Here is a 25,830-nt window from a genome sequence, read left to right on the forward strand (position 1 = left end):
TCAATGAAAAGAGATTCTCAGATGGGATTCAAAAAGCAAGGGGCTGGAGTTGTGGCTCAGTGGTAGAGCGTGTGCCTAGCATGTGTGAGGCACTGGGTTCGATCCTCAGCACCACATGAAATAAATAAAACAAAGGTATTGTGTCCAACTACAACTAAAAAATAAAATATTAAAAACAAAGCAAGACCAACTCGGAGGTGAATAATGAGGAGCCCACTCCACTCCTGGATACGGGACTTCCCAGTATCCAGCTTAGAAGCCTCGCCCCTCCCGCACCCATCTTGCCCCTTATCTGGAAAAGCTGATAAGCAAGTCTGGTGCTTTTTCCTCTGATGCCAGTGGAAGATGCAAACCTCACTAGGCTCATGATGGCCCCCTCCCCTAGCCACATACAGACCCCAGGTGAGTGTCCTTCCCTTGCTCTCTGCTTGAGGGGCCTGCCCTGGCCGGCACAGACCACTATGCATGTGAGGGGTGGGGGTGACATCATCAGTGTCATCTTCCAAAGCAAACTGGGAATTAAATGCCCTGTGAACACAGGTTGTAGAGAGTTTGAAAGTAGAAGGAGAAGACATGCCACCCAGATACACAAAAAGAAAGTTGGGTGGCCACATTCATGTTGGGTAGATGAATATAGCCAGGGAGAAGGAGGCGCGTGATATAATGACCAAGGGGGCAATTCAACAAGAAGACATGATAGTCAGAGCTTCAGTGACCCTGAGCTGGACGAGTGCAGTCGTTTTGAGCAGGTGATTTCTAGGGCTCCTGGGAGAGGAGAGCAGAAGAGGGACGAGGAGGGGAGTCAGAGGATGCAGGTGGCTGTGCACAGGTACCTAGTGGCCCCTCCGGGGACCCACAGGAGATGGTAGATAGCAAACATCAGAGACCCTGCAGAGAAGAGAGGAAGGTGGGTCCCTATATACCACCTCTTAGCTGTGACTGCTCAAGGCCACTCCGTGGCCCTAGGCAGAGGACCAGATCACACACAGGCATTCTGGAAATTCTTTGGTTTCTGCTGCTGGTAATTTCAACGTTGATATGTGGAGAAATGAACAACTAGGAAATAGAGTTCAACTCACATTTCAAAACATCCTCTTATTAAACGACATCACACACGTCCCATATACGCTGCAGACAGACTCAGCATCTCTGGATATGGTTCTGATTTTGGAGGTGTCTTGCCAGGTGGAACCCATTTCCAAGGCACTCAGACCAGGGCCCTCTGCCTTTCTTCTGCTTCTATATGCCATCAGATGTTTTTTGGAGTTTAAGTTGACAGATAAATGACACTTGTATCCATCTTTTTTTTTTTTTTCACTTGATTGAAGATTTTCTATCAGGAGTCTAATTAGAGGAATTGCCAGCCACTCCCCAGTCCAACCAAAATAGAATCTTCTTAGATGGGATCTGGACAGCTATTTTTTGCTTACAGTCATTCCAACATATAAGGGCCACTGCATTGGAATAGTGTGTCACTTGTATTTCTCCAAGTTACTTGATTATCTCCAAAAAAAAAAAAAAAATCTGCTTTAATGTCCTTGACATTTATGGGCATAATTTGATCAATGTTATAAATAAACATTGATATTTTTTAAAATATTATTTATGGCATTAAGTTTATCAAGAGAAGATGGGCTGGATACAAAGCCAGGCTCTTTGTAAATGACCTCATATTCTACAAGTTCACTATTCTAGAGTTCCATCATTGTATTAGGCAAGTAATGGTCACATTTCATCACCTCTGCCTTTCTATCATTGTAAAAAACACAAAATAACTAATTAATTTCCAATTGTAACATATGGTTTTGTTTTAACTGAAAGTCTCCCCCTAACCCCAAACAATCTTTGACATGATTCATTAAATCAAACCAAAGCAAAATTTAGGACTAAATGTGTCTTCACCTGTGAAGTTCCCAGAGTCCAGCAGAGGGCAGCACTGAGACGGGAAAAGTATGCTGCTCTCCTGTGGAGGCTCCTGGGAGGCAGATCATGGATGAGATATTATAGAACTTGGATAGAAATTCTATCAAATAGCTAAATTGGAAACCGATATCATGCTCTGTTGTCCCTCTCTCTGTTACCTCAGACCTGACCTGAAAAGACTAAATTCACAGAATTTGAGGTTTGTAGTTTTTTTTATACCTGTTTTTTTTTTTTAATTTCTATCAAGAGCCAGACATTTGGATAAATGTTTAAAGAAAGAATGAACAAATGTATGGATGTCTGCCGAGAGTCAAGGATTTTGGAAAGGTGGAGTTTATTTACTGTATGAATATTCTGCCCCCAAAGCCTTGCTCTGAAATGTAGTAGATTCCCTCACCCGGATGTATATATAGCAGCAGGCTGGGTTACTTGGCTGAAATATCACAAAGCTAATTTAGACATCATAAGGGGACTGAATAAAGTGTAAGATCACTTCCAAACTTAAGAGCCTGGAACTCTAGGAGACGGCAGCCCAGGGAAGCTAAAGATGTGTCTCCCAGCCGAGCAGCTCCTGGGCTGTGAGTTGATCTAAAATATTCCAACTTGATCTGAGGACTCCAGATCAAAGCTACACCTTGCCTTGAAGACTCAGCCTGCTGGTGCCAGTGCACTGAGGTTAGAGTCTACCCAGGAGAGACCCATCTGCAAGAAGTTGCTGGACCAGTTTGTGGTCATCTGTAATCTGAGAGCTGAGTGGCAGGACTTCAGATAAAAGATCTTGAACTCAAACTAGATCTGGCCTCCAGGTCCCACCAGTCCCCCAGGAGTTCTGGGGAAGAGAGGAGATTTGGGTCATCTCACATTCAGACAATCAAGCTGTGGGGACAGGACGTCAGGCTTCTGGGCTGAGACCTGGGAAGCCCTTCAGAGGGACACGGAGAAAGGATCTCATTTGCAGAGAACTGCCATCCTTCCATGATGTGGCTCTATGTTTTGGTCATCCTGGCTTCTCTTGCCACAAACACAGCTTGGGGTGGTGAGTCCTGAAATATAAATACTAAGGGGTCCTTTGGAGAACCCTACACCTGGGCAGAGGAGGGCTGAGATGTTTACAGGACAAGGCTTGCGGGTCTGGTTCTACACCAGTGTTCACTCACTGAACTAGGACTTGGAGTAGCCCGGCTCAGCCAGCCCCAGCCTCCCGGAGATTCAGGGAAGAATAAGCTCCCTAAGGATGCTGCTGCAGGTGTCAGGTGCAGGAAGACAATGAGATAACCCCGAGCCTCACAGGCAAGGAGATAAGAGCTCAGTTTACTGTTTCCTTGATCAGTGGCTGAAATCTGGCCAGATCATGGAGAGTGGCTTAGTAGAGTATTAAAAATATCCACTCCGGGGCCAAGGGCAGGTCTGACTCCTAGCTGAGCACTTCTGAGCTGGGTGTCCTTGGGCAAGGTCCTTAACTTTGCTGTGCCTAGGTTATCCCATCTCTAAAATAAGAATGTCAGCCGTCCCCACCTCATTAGGCTGTTGTGAGGATGAAATGGGTGGTTCTTTCCAAAACACTTAGGATGGTGCCTGTTTTAGAGAAGCTTCTGGTAAGGAATGGTAAATATAAAGGAGTTGACTTAAAACAGAGTGTATTAGTAGGAAGTTTGAAGTATTGTAAGGCCAACATACCAAGAGTCTGAAAAGGTTAAGTTGTTATCTATAGTTTCCAAGAAGAAGGGACTTACCTCTGGGGTTGGGGACACAGAGGGAAGGACTTGGGTCAGTCAGGAGGCACAGAGGTTGAGGACTGTGGGAAGGACCTTTGTCAGGGTTTCCACTGGAAGGAAGAGGTGAGCAAGGTAAGTAGCTGTAGGATTGATTGGTTTGGATAATTTCGGGGACCCCTCGGGTGTCAGGACGGTCCCTGGTTGGGTGGTTCTTGGCTCTGGGTGATTAGGGCAGGTGGATACCGACCCAGGGTGTGAGAACCAGATACAGGAGGTGGGTGGTGGGCTCTGGATGGGTTGGAACCTAGGAGGGAGAGTGCCTGTAGAATCCCCAAGTCCAAAGACAGAAAATTGTAGTCTTAGTAAATGCAGGGCTATCACAAGGGACCTCAGAATATATTTGTGCCACTTTATCAATTGAGAAATGGAGACGCAGAGGGAGATTGTTTTAGTTAGCCTTTTATCCGTGTGGCCAAAATACCTAACAAGAACAATTTAGAGGAGGAAAATTTTATTGGGGGCTCATGGGTTTCAGAGGTCTTGGTCCATAGATGGCAACTCCATTTCTCTGGGCCCCAGGTGAGGCAGCACATCATGGGGCAAGGGCTCAGAGGAGGACAGCTGCTCTGATCATGGGGGGATCATGAAGGTGGGGAGAAGGGGCACACTCCCAGGCACGTCGTGCAGTCCCACCTGCCTACAGTCACCACCCGGCCAGCCCATTCGAACTAGGGTGGACTGTTTAGGTTAAAGCTCTCCGTCTAACTGTTTCCCCTCTGAATGTCCCTGCAGTAACAGGGGTACAGCTCATAGCCAAACCATGACAGACCCCTCTCCCAAAGAAACCTGAAACATCACGCCCGGCCTTCCTCTGGCTGCTAATGCAGGCTCTGCTCTGCACATCAGTGTCCCGACAGCCCAGGCCCCATCTGGATTTAACTTTTCCCTGGACGTGCAACACTGTGAGAGTCCTAGGACTGAGAATAAAAAGGAGGGGAAAAATGCAGACCAAACCAGGAGTGGAACATTCCTTTACCCAGGGTTCCCCCGGCAATGCCACCTGATGTCCATCTTTAGGGAGCCCATACAGACTCCTTCCAGTTCCCTGTGTCCTCATCCGTAACGTGGCCATGTGAATACCTACCTAGCAAGGTGTGGACTGTTGGTTTGTTTTAGGATTACCTTAAAGGAACAGGAACCTAGTTCAGTGCTCAGTATGTGCACATTCCACGGAACATCCAGGGTAACTAGTGTTCCTCCCCTTCTCCTTTAAGGCTCTCGCTCCATCCATCCTCTTGGGTAATGTGGCTTTTGCTCACTTCATCTGGGTTGAAAGTTCTCGTTGGTCGGACGCAGGTCAGACCTAGTGTTTCTGCTCAGACTTCACCTTCCTTCACCTACTAGAAGCAGCACCCAGCCCTCCCCCTGTCCTCCCTGGCCTCCCGGGGCTCCGTCCTCCTCCTGCCTCCTCTCTGGTGGGTGCTCCCAATCTCAGCTGAAGCTGCCTCTGGGCTTCACTCTCAGCTCCTGCCCTTCCCTCACCTTGGCCCCTGCAATGAGGGTGTGCACTCTCACCTTCGGGGGGATGACCCCCTGCCTCCTCACGCACCTCCTTGCAGTCTTAGGGTGCCCACATCCTTCGGCATCTTACTACCTGGACAACTCACTCACTTCCCAAGGATGAGCCCCAGAATCACACACCCACTTGTTAGTCTCCTTTCCCTCTTGTGGCCCCCAGATCACTGGCCACAGGAAGATCATTTTCTTCAGAAGTCCTTGTAGACGTGACCGTATTCGTGAAATCATTCTCCTAATTCTCTAAAGGTGTCTAAGCGTAATGTAGGGGATTGGGACAGAATAAAGAAAAAGTTCACCTCCATGGCCACCACCTGGGGGCATGTTGCTGTACCCTGACTCTGACTTCAGACAGGGTTCTGTCCTCATAATCTCAAGATCAAAAAGGTCAAAAAATTGTAAGTCAAAACACCAGAGGTGTGAACAGTGGAAGTTGGGAACTGTCTGTTGATGGGTCCCGTGAAAAATACCTCTTGGTGTATTTATAATATTCAGTAACGACAACAACCAACCTAAATGTTCATAGTAGGGAACTGGCCATCAGTGCCATGAGATGTGGATACTGCTGTGTAACCTGGCTTCTTCGTAAAGAGTTTTTCCGAGCTGGGTGGGGTGGTGCACGCCTGTAATCCCAGTGGCTCAGGAGTCTGAGGCAGGAGGGTCACAAGTCCATTCAGCCTCAGCATCTTTGCAGGGCCCTACGCACTTAATGAGACTCTATCTCTGCAAGTCCCAGCTGCATGTGATCAGAAGGCCTGGCTTCCTCTTCTCCCTCCTGCAGCCCCTCCCTGGTCCCCCACCAGGACGTGGCCTCTTTCTTCCCAGCTTCAGGTCAGGTATGTCTGTGGCTCCTTCTCCCCCCAAGGTCAGCCCTCCTGAGAACAGGGCTCCCTCTTGTTCATCCTCTTAACCAGCTCAGCACCAGGACCCTAGTGGGTACCTGCTTCCAGAAGGTTCTAAGAGGGAGGGCAACATTCTCAGAAGCTCTCCTGTTTTCGCCGACTTTTGCCTGAATGCATTTAGACCTCAATTCCAATGGACTTCTTCTACCAGAGCTTTTGGTCAGGTGGGACACTTTCCTCATCCCTCTTTGGCCAAAGAAGAAATCAGACTAGAGGGTCTAGGTCACTGACTCATTGTCACATGCTTAGAATGTGGCAAAACCCACCTGGATCCCAGGACTAGCATTTCCCCCTCTAACGTCCTCATTTGCTGCCCAGGTCAATTTGAAGAAAAGCTCCCGCCGCCCGAGGTGGAGACCCTACAGGGCAAAGTCAAGGGGAAGTCCGCAACCCTGAAAGGATCTTCAAAGCCTGTGTCCATTTTCCTGGGTGTCCCTTTTGCCAAGGCCCCTGTTGGACCCCGGAGGTTTGCTCCCCCAGAGCCTGTGGAGCCCTGGAAGGATGTGAAGGACACCACGTCCTTCCCGCCTATGTAAGTGAGGTGGCTTGTTTCGGAGGGTGTTTGTCTCTCGATGCTGCAGTGAGGGGTGGAGGCCGTCCTCTGCTTGGCTCTGCTTTATTCTGGTATCCTCCAGACACTGCAGAGCCCTGAAGCCTTCTGGACCTCTCGGAGATTTCTAGAACCCTTTGTTCAGCACATAGTTCTTGGGCATCTATTGCACTCCAGGCCCGTTGTGGGTTCCTGGGTCTTCCAAACCTAGTGGGGAGAGAGAGAATAAATAATACGCAAGGCAATAAATGAATTGGGTCATATGTGACAATAGGATTCGTGATTGGTGCTTTGAACAAAGCACAGCTGAGCAGAAGGAAGAAGCAAGTAGCCACTTGTGTCTTCTGTCTTGAACCTCGTGGCTGGGCCTGGGTACGGGAAGGTGAGGGATGGTGCATAAGTGGGCACACGGACATGGCAACTTCTCAACTCCCAGGCTGGTGTGTCTAGATCCCTAGGAAGGGCCAGAACAGTGGCTGGTGTGCCCAGGCACCCTGTCTAGCTGGGCCCAGAAGGCCAAAGTCCCCAACTGTCCCCACAGATCAAGCATCTCGCTTTCATAGATTACCTTCTTCCCTCCTCCCTTTCTTGCTATCTTTCTTCGTGGTTAACTGGTTTTCTCTAGCAACATCTTTTGTTTGATCCCTTGCTTTTTCTTTTTGGCACATCTGATACACATTTTTGCTTTTTATTTACCATGAGGCTAACAATAAATATTTTATAGTTATAATATGTTAAACTGATAAGACCCTAATTTTGATCACAAAGAAAACAAAACAAAACAAAAACTCTACATTTTAACTCTGTCCCCATTTTTAATTTTTGGTCTCACATGGGACATCATTTTTTGTCTTGCTTAATATTAACAAATTAACGTAGTGATTATTATTCTGAATAGTATTCTTTTTAAAGATGTAGGTGGCTTACCTAGCATCACTACAATATTAAAATAATTATAATTGTATATTCACTTTCAACAGTGATGTTTTCTTGTGACACACTAACATCCTTTTCTTTCAATGTAAAGAACTCCCTTTAGCATTTCTCGTAGGAAAGTTCTGGGAGCAATGAATTGCCTCAGTTTTATTTCTCCGGAAAAGGCATATTCTGTGCTGCATTGTCTCTGACCTTTGAGAGTTTGATTCTAACGTCTTAGTGTAGTTTTATTGGGTTGAATCAAATGCATGACCTTTGGCCTTCCTGTACCTGGAAGTTAATATCTTTCCCCAGATTTGGAACATTGTCTGTTAGAGTCTCTGGAATTTGTCTTTCTTATCTCCCTCCTGAACTCTAACAATCTGAGTATTTGGTCTTTTGAAGCTGTGCCCTCGATCTCATATACTTTCTTCATGTATTTTTTATGTTATTCAATGTATTTTTCAGCTTTAGATTTTTCTGGATTTTTAAAAATTTCAATCTCTTTGTTAAATTCCTCTGAAAAATTTATGAATTGTTTCTTGATGTTTTCTTGAAGTTTGCCTAGCTCCTGTAAAACAAATAAACAGACAAACAAAACCCCAGCTGTTTGGAATAATTCCTGGGAGACATTCCACTGCTTCATCGTTTCAGGGTTGACCTTTGCTGCCTCACTCTGTCCATTTGTTGAGGTCCTATTTCCCTCAATGTTCTTGATGCTTGGGATCATGTTACAGTGTCTACACATTAAAGGGTTATTCATTCCTGTCTTCACCGTGTAGCTTTGTGTCAGCCCATCTTCAGTGAGACTTCTAGAGATTTTAAGTACATGGAATGTTGGGTTCCCTGAACCTGTGACGGCTGCAACCGTCTGAGCAACAGCTAGCACTCAGCCCAGGTTTGCCATGAATGTCACAGGGCTGCAAATTTGCTGTGGCTTTCCAGTCCCAATGGACATAAGCAAGATGCAGGAAGGTACCCAGGGAGAGCTGACCTATTCTGGAAGCCCGTCCCAGTCGCCAGATAGGTCCACACCCTAGCACCTCTCTCACAGGGGGACAGCTGCCTGACTTCAGCAGGAGCAGCAGGAGCCTGGAGTAGGCCACTGGACTGCCATGATGCAGATGCTCGCAGTCCTATCTCATTAGATCAGATGGTGCCTTCCCCCCAGCGGTGCCCTGAACAGGTACAATAGTTGCTTCACTGCAGCGGGAAGGGCCAAAGCTGAGACAATTCCCCCTTGGCATCTGCTGTCTGATGGGAGGAAGAAGCCAAGGCCTTCCCACTCTGCATAGTCTTTGAGCCCCTACCCAAGATTTCTACCAGGACCCTCAGAGAGCTTCTCCCTATCTCAGTGTCGCAAGTCTGGTAGCGACCACTGCATTTACAGGATTAAAACATCCAGTCAAGGGCCCCTTCCAGAATTAGGATGATCTTGTTAGATGTATGAACCTCAGGGACCCTTTCTTCTGTCCTCCACAGGTGCTCCCAAATCACGGAAAAAGGCCCAACGCTGTCTAAGGTCTTCAGCAACAAATTTCCTTCCTCCTCTCGTAAGCACTCTGAAGACTGTCTTTATCTAAATATATACACCCCTGCTAACCGGAAGAGCAAAGAGCTGCTGCCGGTAAGCAAGAGATGACCCACCCGACTGGTCACCACGTGGGAATTCTAGCCCCAGCCTCCCCGAGAAAGAGCCGGAGGCAGCTCTCAGCACACCCATCCCAGACCAGGCCTCCCTTCCCCAGTGTCTTCATGATGAAAATTTTGCTGTAATCTGAAATGCACTCCTGAATTTTTTCAGGTTTTCTGACAGTCATAGAAATAGTGACTACTCTAAGTTGCTAGCTGGAGAGCAACTAAGATATAATTTTCAATAGAATTAAAGTGCAGAGAATCTTAGGGAAAAGACAACGACCCCAAATACCATCCTTACAGATACAGAAAATGAGGCCCAGATGGAGGAAGGGAGGTCGCACACTAGGGTTCACAGGTCTAGAGCGCAGGTCTTCTGATCTTCAAAGCAATGTCTTTGAACATGGGCTAGGAAATCAAACAAGTATGTGCCCTCTCCCCAGCACTCCAAGATCCATGTGGGAAACCTCACCGGCCCATGACACAGGTGCAGGAGGCAGAGCCCGGACCACCTCCGGAACACTTTCCTTGCCTTAGGCCAATCATCTGGGGTCTCATCGAAGCTCATCTCCCTCCCTAAACTTTGGTGCAGACTGATGTCCAGAGTAACGTTCAGTGAGTCAGCATTTCCCAGCCAAGGAAGAGCCAGAGGTGGGGCAGCTGCCAGGGGCAGGCCAGAGGTGGGGGGTCTGCTGGGGGGGAAGAAAGGGCAGTGTCAGCGCCCAGTCCCCCAGGAAAACCCTGACGTTGTTCCCAGAGGTGGGGAAGGCGGTTGTGAATTGGAGACTAGAAGTCAGTCTTACGCAAGGTACAAGGTGGATTGAGACTTGGGCTTAGGGGGAGCAGGGGCACAGCGCCTTCCCCAGCAGCCCCTGCCCTCCAGGTCTTGCCATCTGCGTCACACACGTCCTGGTCTCTCCAGCCTGTCTGTGCTGACCTGTCCTTGAGCTCACCTTCACTCAGGTGACCCCCGACTAAGTCCCTCCCTGGGGACAGCAGGGATCAGAGGTGCAGGAGAAACAGGGCTCTGGGAGCCTGGAGGCAGGAGACCCCCAGCTGTGGACACAGGGTCTAGATCTCCAGGGTCTGGGTTTGGATCCTGGGTCTGCCTTGGCCTGGCTGAGAGTCTTGGGCAAGTCCTCCACCTCCCTCAGCCTCTGCTTCCTCTCATGGGAAGAATCCTGTGTGAGGATCTAATGATGGTGGTCGGGCTTCATCTCAGGGCTGGCTGAGTGCGCAGAGCGAGCCCTCCTGGAACACAGGTCAGAGCTGCAGCAGGACCTTCCTCCTGCCCTAAGGGCTGGCTCACTGTGCTGTCCAGTGGGCTGCAGGGAGTCGGGCAGCTCTGAACGTGGGCCCTGGGGCTGCTGGGACCAAGTCCCACTTCTACCACTTACTCCCTGCAGCTTCTTAGGCAGGTGAAGTGCCTCATTTTTACTGTCAAATAGGACCACATTAGGACTTACTTGTGCACATTATGGGTTATTTTTTCACTAGCAATATCACATTATTTCACTGACTCTCATTTCTTCTCTGCTACATGAGATCTTTAACGAAACAACCATGAATTTTGAATTGTGTCCATGCTCAATTCTTGGCCCAGTCGCGGTCCACAGAACGTTCTCAGATAGTGTCTGAGCAATGACTGAAGGCTTCTTGGAGGAGGAGAATGTGAGCCTGGGCTTGATGGGGAGTGGGTAGCTTTGGATATGCAGAGATGGCCGAGGGGTGGCACCCTAGGCTCATGCATGCTTCTTAAGACAGTCATCCCCGCAGAGGGAGGTTTAACCCCACTGGAGTTAACTGAGATGCAGCTGAAGTTCAAGTGCTGCCTGTTGCTTATGTCGAGCTGGTTAAATGGTCCAGGCATAAGGGCAACAGCAGTATTAGAAGAACTGGACATCCCTGGCCTTTGCTATTCCCAGGCTGACCTTCTCAGTTTGAAGAGACTTGGAAGGATGTGGCATTGGGGGCTAGAGAGAAAGGCAAGGGCAACCAGGTGGCACTCAGAGGGGTGGTCCCTGGGCCCCAGCTGGGAGAGCTGGGGAGGAGAGAGACTGTCTTCTGCAACCTTGCTGTGCACTGGTGGATTTGGGGTCCTGGCATGGCCAAGAGGTAGGGGATCACACCAGAGACCCCTCTTCCCTCTCTGCTTCCTTTATCTGTAAGCTTGCTCCCTCCCTGCCCAGGTGATGGTGTGGATCCACGGAGGTGGCTTAGTCTCTGGTGGGGCATCAAACTTTGACGGGCTGGCGCTAGCTACCCATGAAAACGTGGTGGTGGTGACTATCCAGTACCGCCTGGGCATCTGGGGGTTCCTCAGGTAAGGCACTGGACAAAGCATCCTTGTTTCCTCGTATTTGCACCCCAGCACCCACCTTCTCATGCCCCAGCCAAACTTGTCCTCTGGGTTCTGAGCTCTGGTGCGTTCTGCTCCCTTTGCCTGGGGTGCCTGCTCTGCCTGTCGAGGACCAGTTCCACCTAGGATCACCCTGACACACTCCACCTTTCTCGCCTGTGCCGCCCTCTGCGCTGCCCGTTCACATGCAGCAGGGCAGTGGACTGTGGCACATCTCCTCCCAGAAAGGACGGAAGCAGCGGGCTCAGCGAGTGCAGGGGCGTGAAGGCCAGGGTGGCTGGAGGTGGGACGTCACCAGAGATCTGACCCAGGGATCGCTGCTCCCTGGAGAAGTGCTGGCATCAACTCAGCTTGGTTCCTCCTTGGCATCTGGCACAAGTCAGAATCAAGGCTAGAGTGTTCTCTATGCCTTCTCCACGGGCACAGGAAGCAGGTGTCCTGTGGGGTGCAGCCACTGGGACTCTTTTCTGACATCTGACCCTGAGATGGTGGCTGGGGGTTCTGGAGCAAGGTCTGATCACCACTGGGAAGACTCCAAGCCGGAGGAGGGGTGCAGGTCTGCCTGTCGAGGTTGTCGGAGGCCACACATGCCCAGAACATGTCACCTGCCCAGGGAGCCTCTTCTCTTCCATCCGGGAACCGTGCTTCCGCTTCCTGTCCCAGCAATACGGCCCCAGACTCTCTCCACCTCCTTCCGCCCTGTCTCCTCCACCCACACCAGGCCGATTCCCTCCTGTCTGGGCCTCCTGTCTGTGCTTGTCCAGGTCCCTGATGACCTCAGCCCCTCTTGGCGCAACTTCACGTGACCTCTCAGCAGTGGCCTCTCACAGATGACCACTCACGGCTCTTTGAAATGTCTCCTCCTCTTGGCTCCTGGATGCCTCTCACCCTCTGGCTGCTCCTTCTCGGTCCCTCTGACGGCCACCGTTCCTTCTGCATGCTCAGGCCTCTGAGTGTCCCCCCGGCCCCCTACACTGATTCCCTGAGTGATCCCAGCAGCAGGGCCACAGCTTCTGTTGGGAGCCCCCGCCTCTCCTTGACCCCAGGATCCATCTTTAACTCTGTCTCCTTCTCCCTGCTCAGCAGTCAGAGTGACCACGTGACACAGACGGAGCCACGCCACGCTGAGCAGAGGGCTCCCGCTGTCCTGGCAAGGACCTCTGCAGTTCTTCTGGCTGTGGGCCAGGGAGCCCATGTCGGGTGGGATGGCCTTGGGCAGGGAGCAGAAGGAGAGTGGCCGCAGCTATTTCCTTGATACCTCTGTGCCTGGAAGGCCTCTGGCCTGGGATGGCAATGGAGGCCTTGAAGGTTTCTCAGATGGTCTGGGCCTTTCCCAGTGGCCAGAATGATTGCCCCCTGCTCACCTGTTTCTCAAGGGGTCCCTCTGCTCCACCCTTGCATGCCTTCTATTTGCTCCTTCCGTATCATATTGCAAATTTTCCGAATCTTCCTGCTCTGCTTCTCTTTGCTGTCCAGGCTCATGGTGATTCTTGCTGGGAGCAGCCAGTAATACCCGTGCCACCATCTGAGGGCTTTACGGCTTAGAAGTGTCTTCCACCAAATAAACGATTCTGCCATTTTTAGCCACAAGCTTGGTTCATCCAAGTGTCCTGAATTGCTATGACAAGGGTCGTCTTTACTCCAATCTGATCCTCGTTTCCATCGGAGACACTTCTACTTGTCCCCTGGCCCTCACTAGAATCAACCATGGTCACCCCTTACAGCTTTGGAGGCTTTTCCAAGCCCACTCCTGCTCCAAACTCTTCCAACCTTTTTCCAAAGTCTCGTCCACATTTTCGGGTATAGCTATTTCACTGATCCCATTCCTCAGTAAAACAATTTTTTTTTTTGAGAGGTGGGTACTGGTGATTGAACCCAGGGTTACTTTACCACTGAGGTGTATTTCAGTACTTTTTATTTTTATTTTGAGACAGAGTCTCACTAAGTTGCTGAGGGTGGCCTCGACCTTTCAATCCTCCTGCCCCAGCCTCCTGAGTCACTGGGATTACAGGTGTGCACCACCACATCCAGCAGTACCAATTTTTTTATATTAGTCCATTTTCCATTGCTACAACAAAATCCCTGGTACTGGGTACTTACTTCATAAGAGAAGAGGTTTATTTAACTCACAGTTTTGAAAGCTGAGAGTCCAGACAACATGGAGCGAGCTGTGGGTAGGGCCCCTTGGCTGTGTCACATTACAGCAGATGGCGTTTTAGCAGCACATGTGAAAATGAGAGAGACAGAGACAGGGAGCCAGAGAGCAGGGAAGAGCCATCTTGCTCTTTTATAACAAACCTCTTCCAAGAGCAATGAGAGCCCATCAGAACTATGTCAGTTCTTTCCCTCTGGCTCCACTTCTTAAAGGTTACACCACCTCCAACGTCACCACCCTGGGGACCACACAGGCACCACTGGGAGAAAAATCATATCAAACCACAGCAAGCCCCCAGCCCATCTCTGGTCCTGGGAGCCCCGTCATGACACCTCTACCCCCACCTCGCCCTGTTATCTCGCAGCACCGGGGATGAGCACAGCCCAGGGAACTGGGGTCACCTGGACCAGGTGGCTGCTCTGCGCTGGATCCAGGACAACATTGCCAACTTTGGAGGGGACCCAAACAATGTGACCATCTTTGGAGAGTCAGCAGGAGGAGAAAGTGTCTCTGTTCTTGTGAGTGCTCCTGCCCCCGCCCCACCCCGGACCTCTTGGAGACCAGTGGATCCAGCCACAGGCTCCTCTGTTACAAAAGACCTGGATTCAGGGTTGACTCTGCTCACTGCCTGGCTTCAGATGGGGGAGAGTCAGGGCCCAGACCCTCTTTTTGTCCTGGGGCCAGCAGCATCTCCAGCCCAGACTGCAAGAGGGACTTTTCTCCCTCCTTCCTAATCATTTTAATATTATGAACTATAAATAAAAGGTCAGGAGGAGGGTTTGATAGGAGGTCACTGCTGCAGTGGAAGCCAGATCTGCGTGCTGAGGGATGTGCTCACCAAGACAGTCAGGGGCTTCCTCTGGGGTGGTCTGATGCCTGGTCCATGTCCATCAGGGAGGCTAGCAGACTTGAACTGAAAGATCGTGTGCCATGGGGTGAGGTCAGTGGGAGACAGTAGGGGTGGAAGAGGGAATGGAGAGGGGTGGGGAAGGGGACACGGACACAGGCACAACTTGGGGACGTGAAATGACTTGATGTGGGGAGTGAGGCTGGGAGGGAAGATCTAGAAGGTTTGAGGAGCCTTAAGAAATCCTCTGATACCTTGAAGTTGACCCTGGGGTCAACTGGTCACTGTAGTTTTCAAACATCTACTGGTTTCATAGTTGGATACTCAGAAGAAAATGGTGATATATATTCTTAAAGTAGAAAAGAAAGAAAAAAAAAGCAAATAATCCCAAAGAAGAAAGAAGTCCTTCGTATTTCCACTGTGCAAGGAGAGTCACTGTGGAGGTTTTGAGATGCATTTCTCAGTCTTTTTTGTAAGACTTTCTCTCTCCCCCACCTTTCTGTCAGTGATCTCTCCTCTTGGCCTCTGGACCACCTACCGCGGGTGGCCTAGGCATCGACATTTTAGCACTTTCCTTGACATTTCAGGATATCATGACTGCTTCCCTAAAGGCCAAACACCCTTCTGCTGCAATATTTTGTTTAATTATTGGGTAGCATTTCATGATAAGGCTGAAAAAGAAAAATGTTTATTTACCCAACTTCATGACATTTAGAACCCCGAATGATTCCCAGTTTTTACGATAATAATCATCACGCACGGTGGCTGTGTGCCTCCATAATGGAAGGATCAGAACTTGTGGCTCGGAGCTGCCCAGCTCCCTCTCCAGTGCCTTTGCTTGTCATGATGGGCCCACACCACTCCCAGTTCTCTCTCTTACTCGGTGCTCCGATGTCCCCCTGCGGAGGTCCTCCCAGGGGAGACAGGCCCAGGAAGCAGGCCAAGCCAGGATGGGCACTGAGCTGTCCCATCTGCTGGCTGGGTGCCAGCGTCACCAGAGAACAGGCCAGGGCAGAGTTGGCTTGGGGGACCAAGGTGGCCCTGATTCTTCCCTGTGAGCATAACCTCCACTCTCTCCGCCCCCCTCCCTCCCCAGGTGTTATCTCCCTTGGCCAAGAACCTCTTCCACCGGGCCATCTCTGAGAGCGGCGTGGCCCTCAGCCCCTGCATGTTCAGGAGGAACACCAGTGTTGGAGCTGAGGTAGGTCTCACCTCCGACAGTTCCCGCACAGTTTCCTCACCTCTCCAGAGATCCTCGGGGGTCTTTCCACGGGATCTGGGGGGACATTCTCAAAGAGCCAGTGGAATGAGGATAACTGAGCAGAGAGGAAAGGGGGCCACCTTGTCCAGCCTCCCGTTTGGAGCCAGGACACTGGGGTGGAACATGGAAATGGTTCCTGGAGCTCAGCAAGTGACCAGGGCAGAGCTTCCATTCAAACTCTCCAGACACTTGACCTCCAGCAAAGTGCCGTGTCCATCACCCCCACCTGTCCCAGGGCTTCAAGGCAGGTGTGGGGCTGGACAGGGAACAGTGGCCTGGGATTAGGTCATGTCTCTGTCGCGGACTGAGTCCTAGTGGTTCCGCTTGCATGATGTGGGTCTGGACTGATTCTTCTCTGAGGACCTTGTGGCCAGGGCTGGTTTCCGGAGAATTCATTTACTGATTTGTTCTATATTCCACAAAGTTTTGATATATCATATATCTAGTCACCACTGAAATCATCCATTCCAGCTGGAGAGATAGCTTAATGACATTAATGATCACATATCGTGGAAATGATACAATTTCAACTATAACAAGAAAATTAAAGGAACCAATTAAAGGAACAGGATGGGTCTGGTGGTGCAGGCCTATAATCCCAGAAACTTGGGAGGCTAAAGGAGGAGGATTGCATGCTTGAGGCCAACCTCAGCAATTTAGTGAATGCTGTCTCAAAATAAAAATAAAAAGAGTTGGGGATGTACCCTGGGGTTAGAGTGCCCCTGGTTCAAATTCCCGTAATGTGAGAGAGACACACACAGACAGGGACAGAAATAACAGAATCTGATCTAATGATTAAACCCACAAGGAGCATTTAGTCCCGGTGTTATCATCATCAACAGGGTTAGTTCTGAGGACCACCCATTGGATCTCCCGATGTGGCGGGATTTGGAGCTGCTTTTGGCAGAGTGGCTGGAGAGCACTGGATAGAAAGGGGCTGACAAGCAGGAGGGAGGACTTGGAGACATGAGAATCTGTAGAATGTTCGAGATTTGGTTCAGAGGGTTCTTTGGTTATAAGCAACAGATGCCCAGATGCCCAGGCTCACTTCAAGAAGGAGGCATTTATTTTTTTTTTCAAGGAAATTAAAGTGGCAGAGATGAAGCTGCACTTTGTGAACAAAAGAAATCACAAATTTTGGAGCAAAGGGAATCCAAGACTCTCTTACTCCTGCCCTTTCGCTGAGCACCGATTCTGTAGCAGGCCCTGTTTGAGGCTCTGGGGAGCCCACAGCCCCCTACCCACCATGGCCCCATCATCGCAGAGCCTACCCTCGTCCCTCTATGACTTCTCCAATGTGGCCACCACCTCTGCCCCTGGGATTGATTAGGAACTCCAGTTTGGTTGCAGACAGCGGAAGCTTTCTTCTCTGTTTTAGAAAATGAATGGCTCCCTCTAACAGCTCTCGGTCACCATGGGATTGGAAACCAGACTGTGGGATTTGGGGTTCCATGCTCCTGATAGACCCTCGTGCCTATTTTAGCAGAAATCAGCTCACAGAGATGCAGCTGTGTAACCAGCTCGTGCCTCAATTTTAACTAGTTAACAGAGGAGTACGAAGTGGGGCCCAAACCCACACCTGCCGGCCTGGGGTGTTTTCAGCTACCTACCGCCTCCCCCTGCAGCCTTCGGAAGTCAGGCACCGCGGAGGGGAGGAGCACTGCTGTTGAACTCTGCTGTTATCTGTGGTCTCTACAGCAAGTTGCTGCCGCAAGTGGATGTCCCACCCACAGCTCCGCCGCGATGGTTGAGTGCCTGCGCCAGAAGTCGGAGAAGGATCTCTTGGAGACCACGAAGAAAATGGTAGGTGCCTCCATTCCCAGGGCCCCCACCCTGTTCACCAGGCCCCAGGCGCACTCTCTTCTTGCCCGCATCAAGTCACTCAGTTTCTCACCTCTCAGGAACAGTGTCAGGCTCCTGATCCCAAGTGGTAATTTTGTTTTGCCCTTTTTATGGTCCAACACCTCAAATGTCAACCGGTCCAACAATCACATGATGCAGAGTTGCATAGCAATCCCCCGGCTTCATCAAAAGTCAATATTTTGTCATTGCTGTGCTCAGATGTCTTTTCAAGAAGTTGAACATTTTATATCCACAGAAGTAACCACCATCCTGCATTTGGGGGTTGAGGGTATTAAGCACAAAGATTTTCAGGAAGGCGTTACAATGTGGCTAGCATTGATTCAGAAACTATAACCCAGTAGTGGCCCAATCCTCTACGTTTGCTGAGATTCTGCCTCAATTGTGAGGCTAAGATGACCATCCATTCATGCATTCCTTCACCTATCACCCACCCCTCCATTCATCCATCCATCCATTCATCATCTAATTGTCCGACTATCTAACCATTAATCCATTCAATCCATTGATATCCTTCCATAAATCCAGTATCAACCCGTGATGTTTCCTTGAACCATTTCCAATCATTTTAACATTCTCGCATCTTCTAGCACCGTAAATCTTCACTCCATCATCCACTCCAACCAAAGCAATGATCCATCCTCCATATATAGCTGTCAGGCTCAATTCGCGCATTCATCTGATTCACCCCCACCCCCTGAACAACTGCTTGGGGGGAGCGTGGAGGAGGGTGTCCAGGGAGCGATGCAGGTAGGATTGAGCATGGCTCTTGCTCACCAAGAACCATCCCCAAAGAAACACGCCTACGGGTTCCATGGTTAGATGAGGTGAGAGTTCAAAGAGAGGACGCATTCATTTAGTCAGCTGAGTGCTTTCCAGATGACACTGGAAGACTGGTGGACCCTCATTGTGGTTTGTCACCACAGAGAAGCTTACCCAGCAGAACAAAGCCCGTGCATGCGGGGCCAATGGACCCCCTCCCTTGGTTGCAAGGTGTCAGTGTGAGCTCAGAAGAAGCTGGAACCCTGGGCCTCTTTATCTGGACCCTGGACAATGCTCCTAGGCCCTGTGGCAGGCCACGGCATGAGGCACTGCCCACATGTCCATGGGGTGAAGCCAGTGTGACTTTGGAACTTGGGTCCTGGCTCTTCAGGTTCACACAAGGTACGCCAAGTTTTCCAAGAAGTAAACAAGTGTACTTTCTAATGCCTTGAAAGAGGCAAATCCACCCCATTTTGGCACAAGAGGACCTTGCTTATAAGGAGAGGAGGGCACAACCACAGACGTCCTCTCTGGAGCTCCGGCGGCCCTCACTGTAGGTCCCGGGGTCGTCCTTCCCTTGCTGGCACCTGCCCCTGCCCTCTCTTGTGCCTCCACCCTGTGCCCGTGTGCAGCTCAGACCCTGTCCTGACTGCCTGCTCTGGGCCCAGCCAAGGAGGCCCTGGGCGCGAGGCCCTGATACCTCTGGGTATCAAAAATCAGAAAAATCAGATTTTCCCCCAAGGAAGCCTTTCTCACCACGTCTTTTGCCTTTGTCTTTACAGAAATTCTTTAGTCTTGATTTATCGCAAGACCCCAAAAAGGTAAGGCCCTTTGGCTTGTTGATTACAGGTTTTGCGTCTGAAGACATTTGAGCTCCAATTCACAATGAATGAAAGAATTGTTCTTTGTGGAATCATAATCACTCCTTGCGTATGTGTTTCTGAAGCCCAAAGAGGGGAGGTCCCTTGTTAGGGTTACATAGGCAGGTGGCCCTCTCCCCTGACTGCAGCTCAGGTGCTCCCAGCCATCACCTCTGCGTGCCCTGGACTCAGCCACCCTTTTCCTTTACATTTCCTGCTTCCAGAAAGGCCCAGTGGGAGGAGACCGCTCTAGGACATTCTCAGGAGGAAGAGATAACTAGACAAGGGGCTCAGGAGTCTTTGCTGAGGAGGACACATCCTCCTCGGGAGACCCCAGGGTGATTAGCGGTGCAGGGAGGGAGGGAAGGAGGCCCCAGGATCTCAGTCTTGAGGACACGGCCCTCCTCTCAGGACCTAGGAAACCCCAACAGGATCCTCCCGACTCCTCCTTCTTTCCCTCCCACCTCCTAATGTTTCCAGGATCTGGTGACATCGACTGAGCACCCTCTTACAGCCCTGTCCTCGGCTCCCTTCCAGGAGTTCCCAGAACTTCTCTTAAAAGTCAGATGAAATGAGATCGATTCAGACATCCATCAGAGTTTCAGAAGCACTGATTACCTTGCAGGATGTGATTTGGCAGCTGGGATTTGGCAGTGGCGCTGTTGTAGGGACAGAGGAGGCCAGGCACCGAAGACAGCAGGAAACAGTTTTATTTGGCTGCAGCCAGGTTCAGAGGGCACAGCTTTTGCTGTAATCAATCAATCCCCTGAACCCCGAGTTCAAGGAGTTTCAGAGTTTTATACCCAGCGTGTAAAGGGAGGGGCTCAGAAGTTCACATAAAAGCAGCTTTTTCTTTCACTGTTCTGGGCAAGTTGACCCTTCAAGGACCACACCTGAGAAGGGGAGAGCTTCTTCTCCCCTCTCTTTCCTCCCCCTGCCAGCTGTTACCATGGAGCCCGGTTGGTAAAACTTATCTTGAAAATGGAGACATCTCTGTGAAGCCCAGCTCAAGACCAGAGGCCTTGTTTGCACTTTTCTTCAAAGGACTATACTGGATGTTTGTGAAAAACTAGTAAGGGGTGTCCAGCACCTGGAGTGCTGGTATCTTCTCGGCCAGTGGCCAAGTAAAACAGGGCGACATGAAAATAGGAAGTTTACCTACAATGGACTCTTTTGCTGACAGTCCTAAGTCGCCGTGGTGAAGAGGGCTCTCCTGTGGAGAAAGGGGGAGCCACTTCGGCACAGGCAAGAGTCCCTGCTTTCCTGAAGCGTTTCCTTCCAGGGGGAAGAGAGCACAATGGGGAAAAAAATAAAATAACATGAGAGATGTGGTGTGTGGTCATGGTCAGAGGTAAGGTGAACGAGGTTAGGGGCTGGTGTAGGGGCACACGCCTGTAGTCCCAGCGACTCAGGAGGCTGAGGCAGGAGGGTCACGAGTTCCAGCTGCCTTAGCCACTTAGTGAGACCCTGTCTCAGAAGGAAAGAGAGAGTTGCCCAGTGGTCTGGATGTAAATAGAGGGGTCAGCAGATGGGTTGATGAGCAGGTGACCTTGGAGTCAAGCTCTGGAGGAGGAAAGGAAGCCAGCTGTGAGGACAACTGCAGGAGGAGTAAGTGTTCCTGGCAGAGGGGACAGCAACTTCAGGGGCCCAAGAGGCCCCTGTGTGTGGAGTGGAGGGAGCGAGTTGGAGGCTGAGGAGGTCCTGGTCATTGGGGTTGGGTGGTCACTGGAAGGACGTGACTATGACCCAGCAGGAGATGGGAGGTGCTCAAGGGCTCTGAACAGAGCAGGGATGTGGTCTTCGATTTTACGACAGTCCGATTCACTGCAAGCTAGAAGGGGCAGAGGAGAGGCCAGAGCAGACACAGGAAGGCCGGCGGAGAGCCTGGCCTCTACAAGCCAAGGGAGCCTTGTGCCTTAGACCAGGGCCAGAGCAGTGGCTGGAGTCCTGTGAGCTCCGAGAGGAAGTGAGGGAAATGGGGATGCCCCTGAGTTCTCTGACCCACGCTGCGGCCCTCACAAGGAACCAGCAGCAGCCAAGGAGTGCACGGTGGCAATTACTGTGGTCCCCACTGCTGCTGATGTCACTGTCCCCCCACAGGCTGTCCCCGTAGGGCCTCAGGTCTGTCTTCTGGATTTGTACCACTTTCTATTCCTCTTTCGGTCCTGGCTTTCACACCCCTGGTGTCACCAGACTTGCCTTTCTTTATAAAGCGCGTCCTCTCCCTTCTTAAAAGCCTGGCTTTGTTTGCAAAACAGATTGGCTTCCTTCCATCGAATCGGCCTTCGAAGCCTATCTGAGTGTCTGAGTGCCTGTGATGTGTCCCAGGGTGGGCAGAGAAGGTGCCCTACAGAGGCCCTGTGTCTAACCCTGCCCCAGGGCATTCCGTGAGCACAGGGACTTTGGCAAGCTCATCTGTCCCCTCCCTCATGCCATTCCCACAATGTTCCCCAGAGGGAAATGTGGCCCATAGAGTACGGAGCTGGAGAGGGGCACCGGAGGCTGGTGTCTGCTGGGGTCTGCAGTAGCCTGCGCATCAGTAATACCCAATGTTAACTGAGCCTTTTCCAGGTATTGAGCACCTGAGCATTGCGTGTGTTCTGTCTTTTGCTCCCTGTGGGTTCCTAGATGAGAAAACCAAGCGACCCATGAGGGGAGGTTACTTTCCCAAGTTACTGGCTAATAGGTAGCAGAGCCAGGGTTCAGCTCCAGGACACAGGCTCTTCACAGCTACACCTTGATGACTGAGTTTGACATAACGATACCCAGAGCCAGCTTCCCAAGTGGTGACACGTGCATCCACTTGACTGTGACCCTGTATTTTGCATCAAAGGTAAATCAGAAAATTAAGAAATTTATCAACGTAATATCAGTCACCCTGGATTCTTTAACTCATGGTATTCCATTCAGTGGAGGCATCTTGAGGGTGGGGTGCTCTGCTCCTGTGCAAAGCAAACGGTTGATCCGTGAAAACTCATATTTAAATAGAGATGGATAATTTTCCAAGGCATAGAAAAGATGTTTGCTTAATGTTGTCAGTTAGACAGCAAGAAAGCAATCACCGCACAAACTATTCATCATAAGCTTTTACAAAGAAATAAATACTTAAAAAATAAATGTAGATAGCAAGATAAAGCTGGGGATACAGCTCAGTGGCACAGCACTTGTCCATCCTGTATGAGGCCCTGGATTCCATCCTAGTACCACAAAATAGAGAGAGGTTGGAGGGGGGTGGGAGGGAGAGAGAGTCAATCCTCCTTAATCATCAATTCTGTCCTTGTGAATTCTCCTATTTGCAAAATCAAACGCACAGCACTTTGGTGGTTATTTACAGATAGGTGCAGAGGGCTAAAAGTTTGAGCCACATGAGACATGTTCCCATCTGAAATCAAACAAAACAATTTTGTCTTCTTGTTTCATCTTCTGTCCTAACTAGTGCCATCTATTTCATGCCAGCTGTGTGTTTTGTTGTTGTTGTTTTGTGAACATTGGTGCTTTTCGTTAGTACTTTCTCTGTTTAAAATGCCCACTCGGCACAGTGCAGATGCGCTGCCTGGTGTTCCTTAGCTGGGTGCCTTGGGGAGAAAATGCCTGTGACAGACAAGCTGGGTTCAGCCTCGGGCTGTGGTGCTCTTGGCCACGCACCAGGAGCAGCACCTCCGCAGCATCCCTGAGCCTGCCTCTCTGCAGGTGAGGCCATCCTGGGAGGTGCTGATATAACATCTGGGTGAAGAAGAGGTTAAACCTGGGAACTCGTGAAATGAGGAAGGAAGGACATTAAGAGCCGGTATTGGACAGCATGGTTGGGAGGTCACCTACAATTTGCATGTGGGTGACCTAGGGCCAGGGAGATGTTAATCCCTCCTGCCTGGTGTGTTATTATAAGTTAATACGATGCATAACTGATTCTTTGTGAGAAATCCATGTGATCTAAAGCATCTTAAACCAGAGACTTACACATAAAACAAAGTCCACGGGCCTCATAGGAACCTTGGTCCTCATTTCCCCGTGGAGCTCTGGCTCAGTATCCACCGATCCAGGATTCACAGCACTTTACAGAACGTAACGACCGTGAATAGCAAGAAGCAACCACAGAGGGTGTGCCTGGTCCACAGCGCAGCTGTCTAGGGCAGCAGAATAGGTCACCAAGAGACAGAGAAAATACCCCACAAGGTGTGCAAGACAGAAAGCTTATGAAGACCCTTCAGGGGGACGGCCTGGTGGTGACAGGCTGGACAGGGCATATCCACCCCTCAGGGTGCTTTGTCCAGTGGTGGATGACCACCTTCACCGTGCTCTGCTCTGTGTCAGTGACCTCAGGGAGAGGGGTTTCGTAGGCTGGGCTACAGAGCAATGGCATCGTTCACTTCACTTGTCCCTTGGATGACCAGCCTCTCAAGGAACTTGGCATGCATGCAAGTAAGCAGCTTTCCACAGAGAACACTCACGGGCCCTAATTCCTAGCGTGTGTGAGAGCCAGTCAGCATCCTTCAAGATAATATTATCTAGGCATCTGACCTGCTCTCATTGTTCTCCAAAAAAAAAAAAAAAAGAAAGGGCTGGAGATATGGCTCAGTGGTTAAGCACCCCTAGCTTCAATCTAGGCTGAGTTCTTGGGAACATAAAGGAGCATTTCAGGGATATGGTATTTTACTCTCCTCCTTTCTCCAAGAATGACACAGATCAACAGAGAGATATAAAGACAGACAGACAGACAAATAGATAGAAATATATGCACATTTCAAATTGAATGGTAGATAGGTTTAAGTGTGTATGTGTATCTATCTCTCTATATCATAGATCTCTCTATGTATGATAGGTTTAGCATCCCTGATCTGAAAATATGAAATCTAAAATGCTCCAAAATATTTTGAGGGCTGTAATAATGTCATGGGTAGAAAACTCACACGTGCCCTCATGTGACAAGCCCTGGTGTAATTCCAGGTACATTGAAAATAGTGTGTTCAGACTTGAGTACCATTTCTAAGATATCCAATTATGCAATATTCCAAAAATAAAAGGAATCTTTAAAATCAGGAAGACTTCTGGCTGCAAGCAACTTAGATAAAGAATACCCAACCTGGCTGGGCACGATGGAGCATGTCTGTAATCCCAGTGACTTGGGAGGCTAAGGTTCAAGGCCAGACTCATCAATTTAGCATGGCCCTAAGCAACTTAATGAGACTTTCTCAAAAAAAAAAAAAAAGTTAGAAAGGGCTAGGGATGTGGCTCAGTGACTAAGCACCCCCAGCTTCAATCTCTGGTACCCAAATAAATAAATAAATAAATAACCTGTATATATTTCAATTTGAGTGAATATCTCTGCTCCCCCGACTAGTTGTCACCTTATCAATGCTACTAATTTCTATCCTATCAGAGACTTATTCACCTTATTAGGAGCCTGCGTTTCTGTTGCCACTGCCAATGGCCATATATATGGTCCATGGGGCTGGCCTGGCCCTCAGACAGGCAGAGGGGGATGGGCGTGTTTCCTGGGGAAGGAGAATCACAGACATGACCTGCTCTCTTCCCTAGAGATACCCTTTCCTCACAACTGTGATTGATGGGACAGTGCTACCAAAGGACCCTGAGGCGATTTTGGCTGAAAAGAATTTCAACACAGTCCCCTACATCTTGGGAGTCAACAAGCATGAATTTGGCTGGTTTATTCCAAAGGTGAGAACATACAAGCCACTTAAACAGATGGACCCCTGATCACCTATCTTCCCTCCAACTTCTGGTCCCCTGAGTTCTCCAGTCTCAAATCTCTTCCTCTGAATTCAGTGCAACTGTCCCCATTGCCACAAGTCAACATTTCCTGGGATGCCCCAACTGACCCTGGGGTGCCAGAGCCCCGGCAACCCCTCCCTTCAAACACTGATTGTTTTCCTATTAAAGAATCCCAACTTGTCCAGGTGGGAGGGCCAGAGTAGAGACAATAATTGTAATAAATAAAGTAGAAAACAAAGTATCTTTAGGAAAAGGAAGGAGCCGGGGGGGGGGGGGGTTCAGAGAGTGAGATCTGGGCCAGCCCCTTCCACCTTGGGCTTGGACTCATGGGCCCATAGGTCACCCCATGTGCTCCCAGGCACCATATGGACAGAGTCAGAGAAACTTGCTTCTCTTCGAGTTGAAACTGGCTTCTGAAAGGGAAGAGGCTTTTCTTCTCTTAAAGATAAACCAGTTGAAAGCAGATGGAACAGGGTTTCTTCAGTAATAAGCTCTCAGTGGGGCAAATTCCCTGATGGCAAATGCTGGAAATGTCTTAAGTCTGGGATGCTGGGGAGGCACTGTGGGTGGGGGGTGCATCACCTGGCTCACCTGGGGCATTTGATGATCAGGCTCAGCTGCGGTAAGGCCCCCACGGAGGTTAGGGCTTATCCTTCTACCAGGACTGGAAGAGAACTCAAGACTGATGCCCTCAAAGGTTCACATTTCAAAGTGACAATTTTTTTTTTTAAATGCTCTCAGGTCCTTGAGGAAACAGTTCTGTATGGGATATTTCTATCTC

The 25,830-nt window shown here is 49.9% G+C and overlaps 1 protein-coding gene across 1 annotated transcript in view; it reads left to right on the forward strand.

Annotated features, from left to right (window-relative positions):
• Positions 1-2,731: 2,731 nt before the first annotated feature.
• LOC125612967 (liver carboxylesterase 1-like) overlaps positions 2,732-25,830 on the forward strand; it is a 29,512-nt gene continuing 6,413 nt past the window's right edge. The window contains exons 1-9 of the mRNA XM_048792168.1: positions 2,732-2,959; positions 6,446-6,647; positions 9,063-9,207; positions 11,405-11,538; positions 14,094-14,247; positions 15,673-15,777; positions 17,536-17,640; positions 19,242-19,280; positions 24,855-24,995. Coding sequence (XP_048648125.1) covers positions 2,899-2,959; positions 6,446-6,647; positions 9,063-9,207; positions 11,405-11,538; positions 14,094-14,247; positions 15,673-15,777; positions 17,536-17,640; positions 19,242-19,280; positions 24,855-24,995 — 1,086 coding nt within the window. The 5' untranslated portion in view covers positions 2,732-2,898. The remainder of the gene's footprint in view (positions 2,960-6,445; positions 6,648-9,062; positions 9,208-11,404; positions 11,539-14,093; positions 14,248-15,672; positions 15,778-17,535; positions 17,641-19,241; positions 19,281-24,854; positions 24,996-25,830) is intronic.

The sequence above is a fragment of the Marmota marmota genome, unplaced genomic scaffold (genome assembly GCF_001458135.2).
Source record: "Marmota marmota marmota unplaced genomic scaffold, marMar, whole genome shotgun sequence".
In the NCBI taxonomy this organism is placed as follows: domain Eukaryota; kingdom Metazoa; phylum Chordata; class Mammalia; order Rodentia; family Sciuridae; genus Marmota; species Marmota marmota.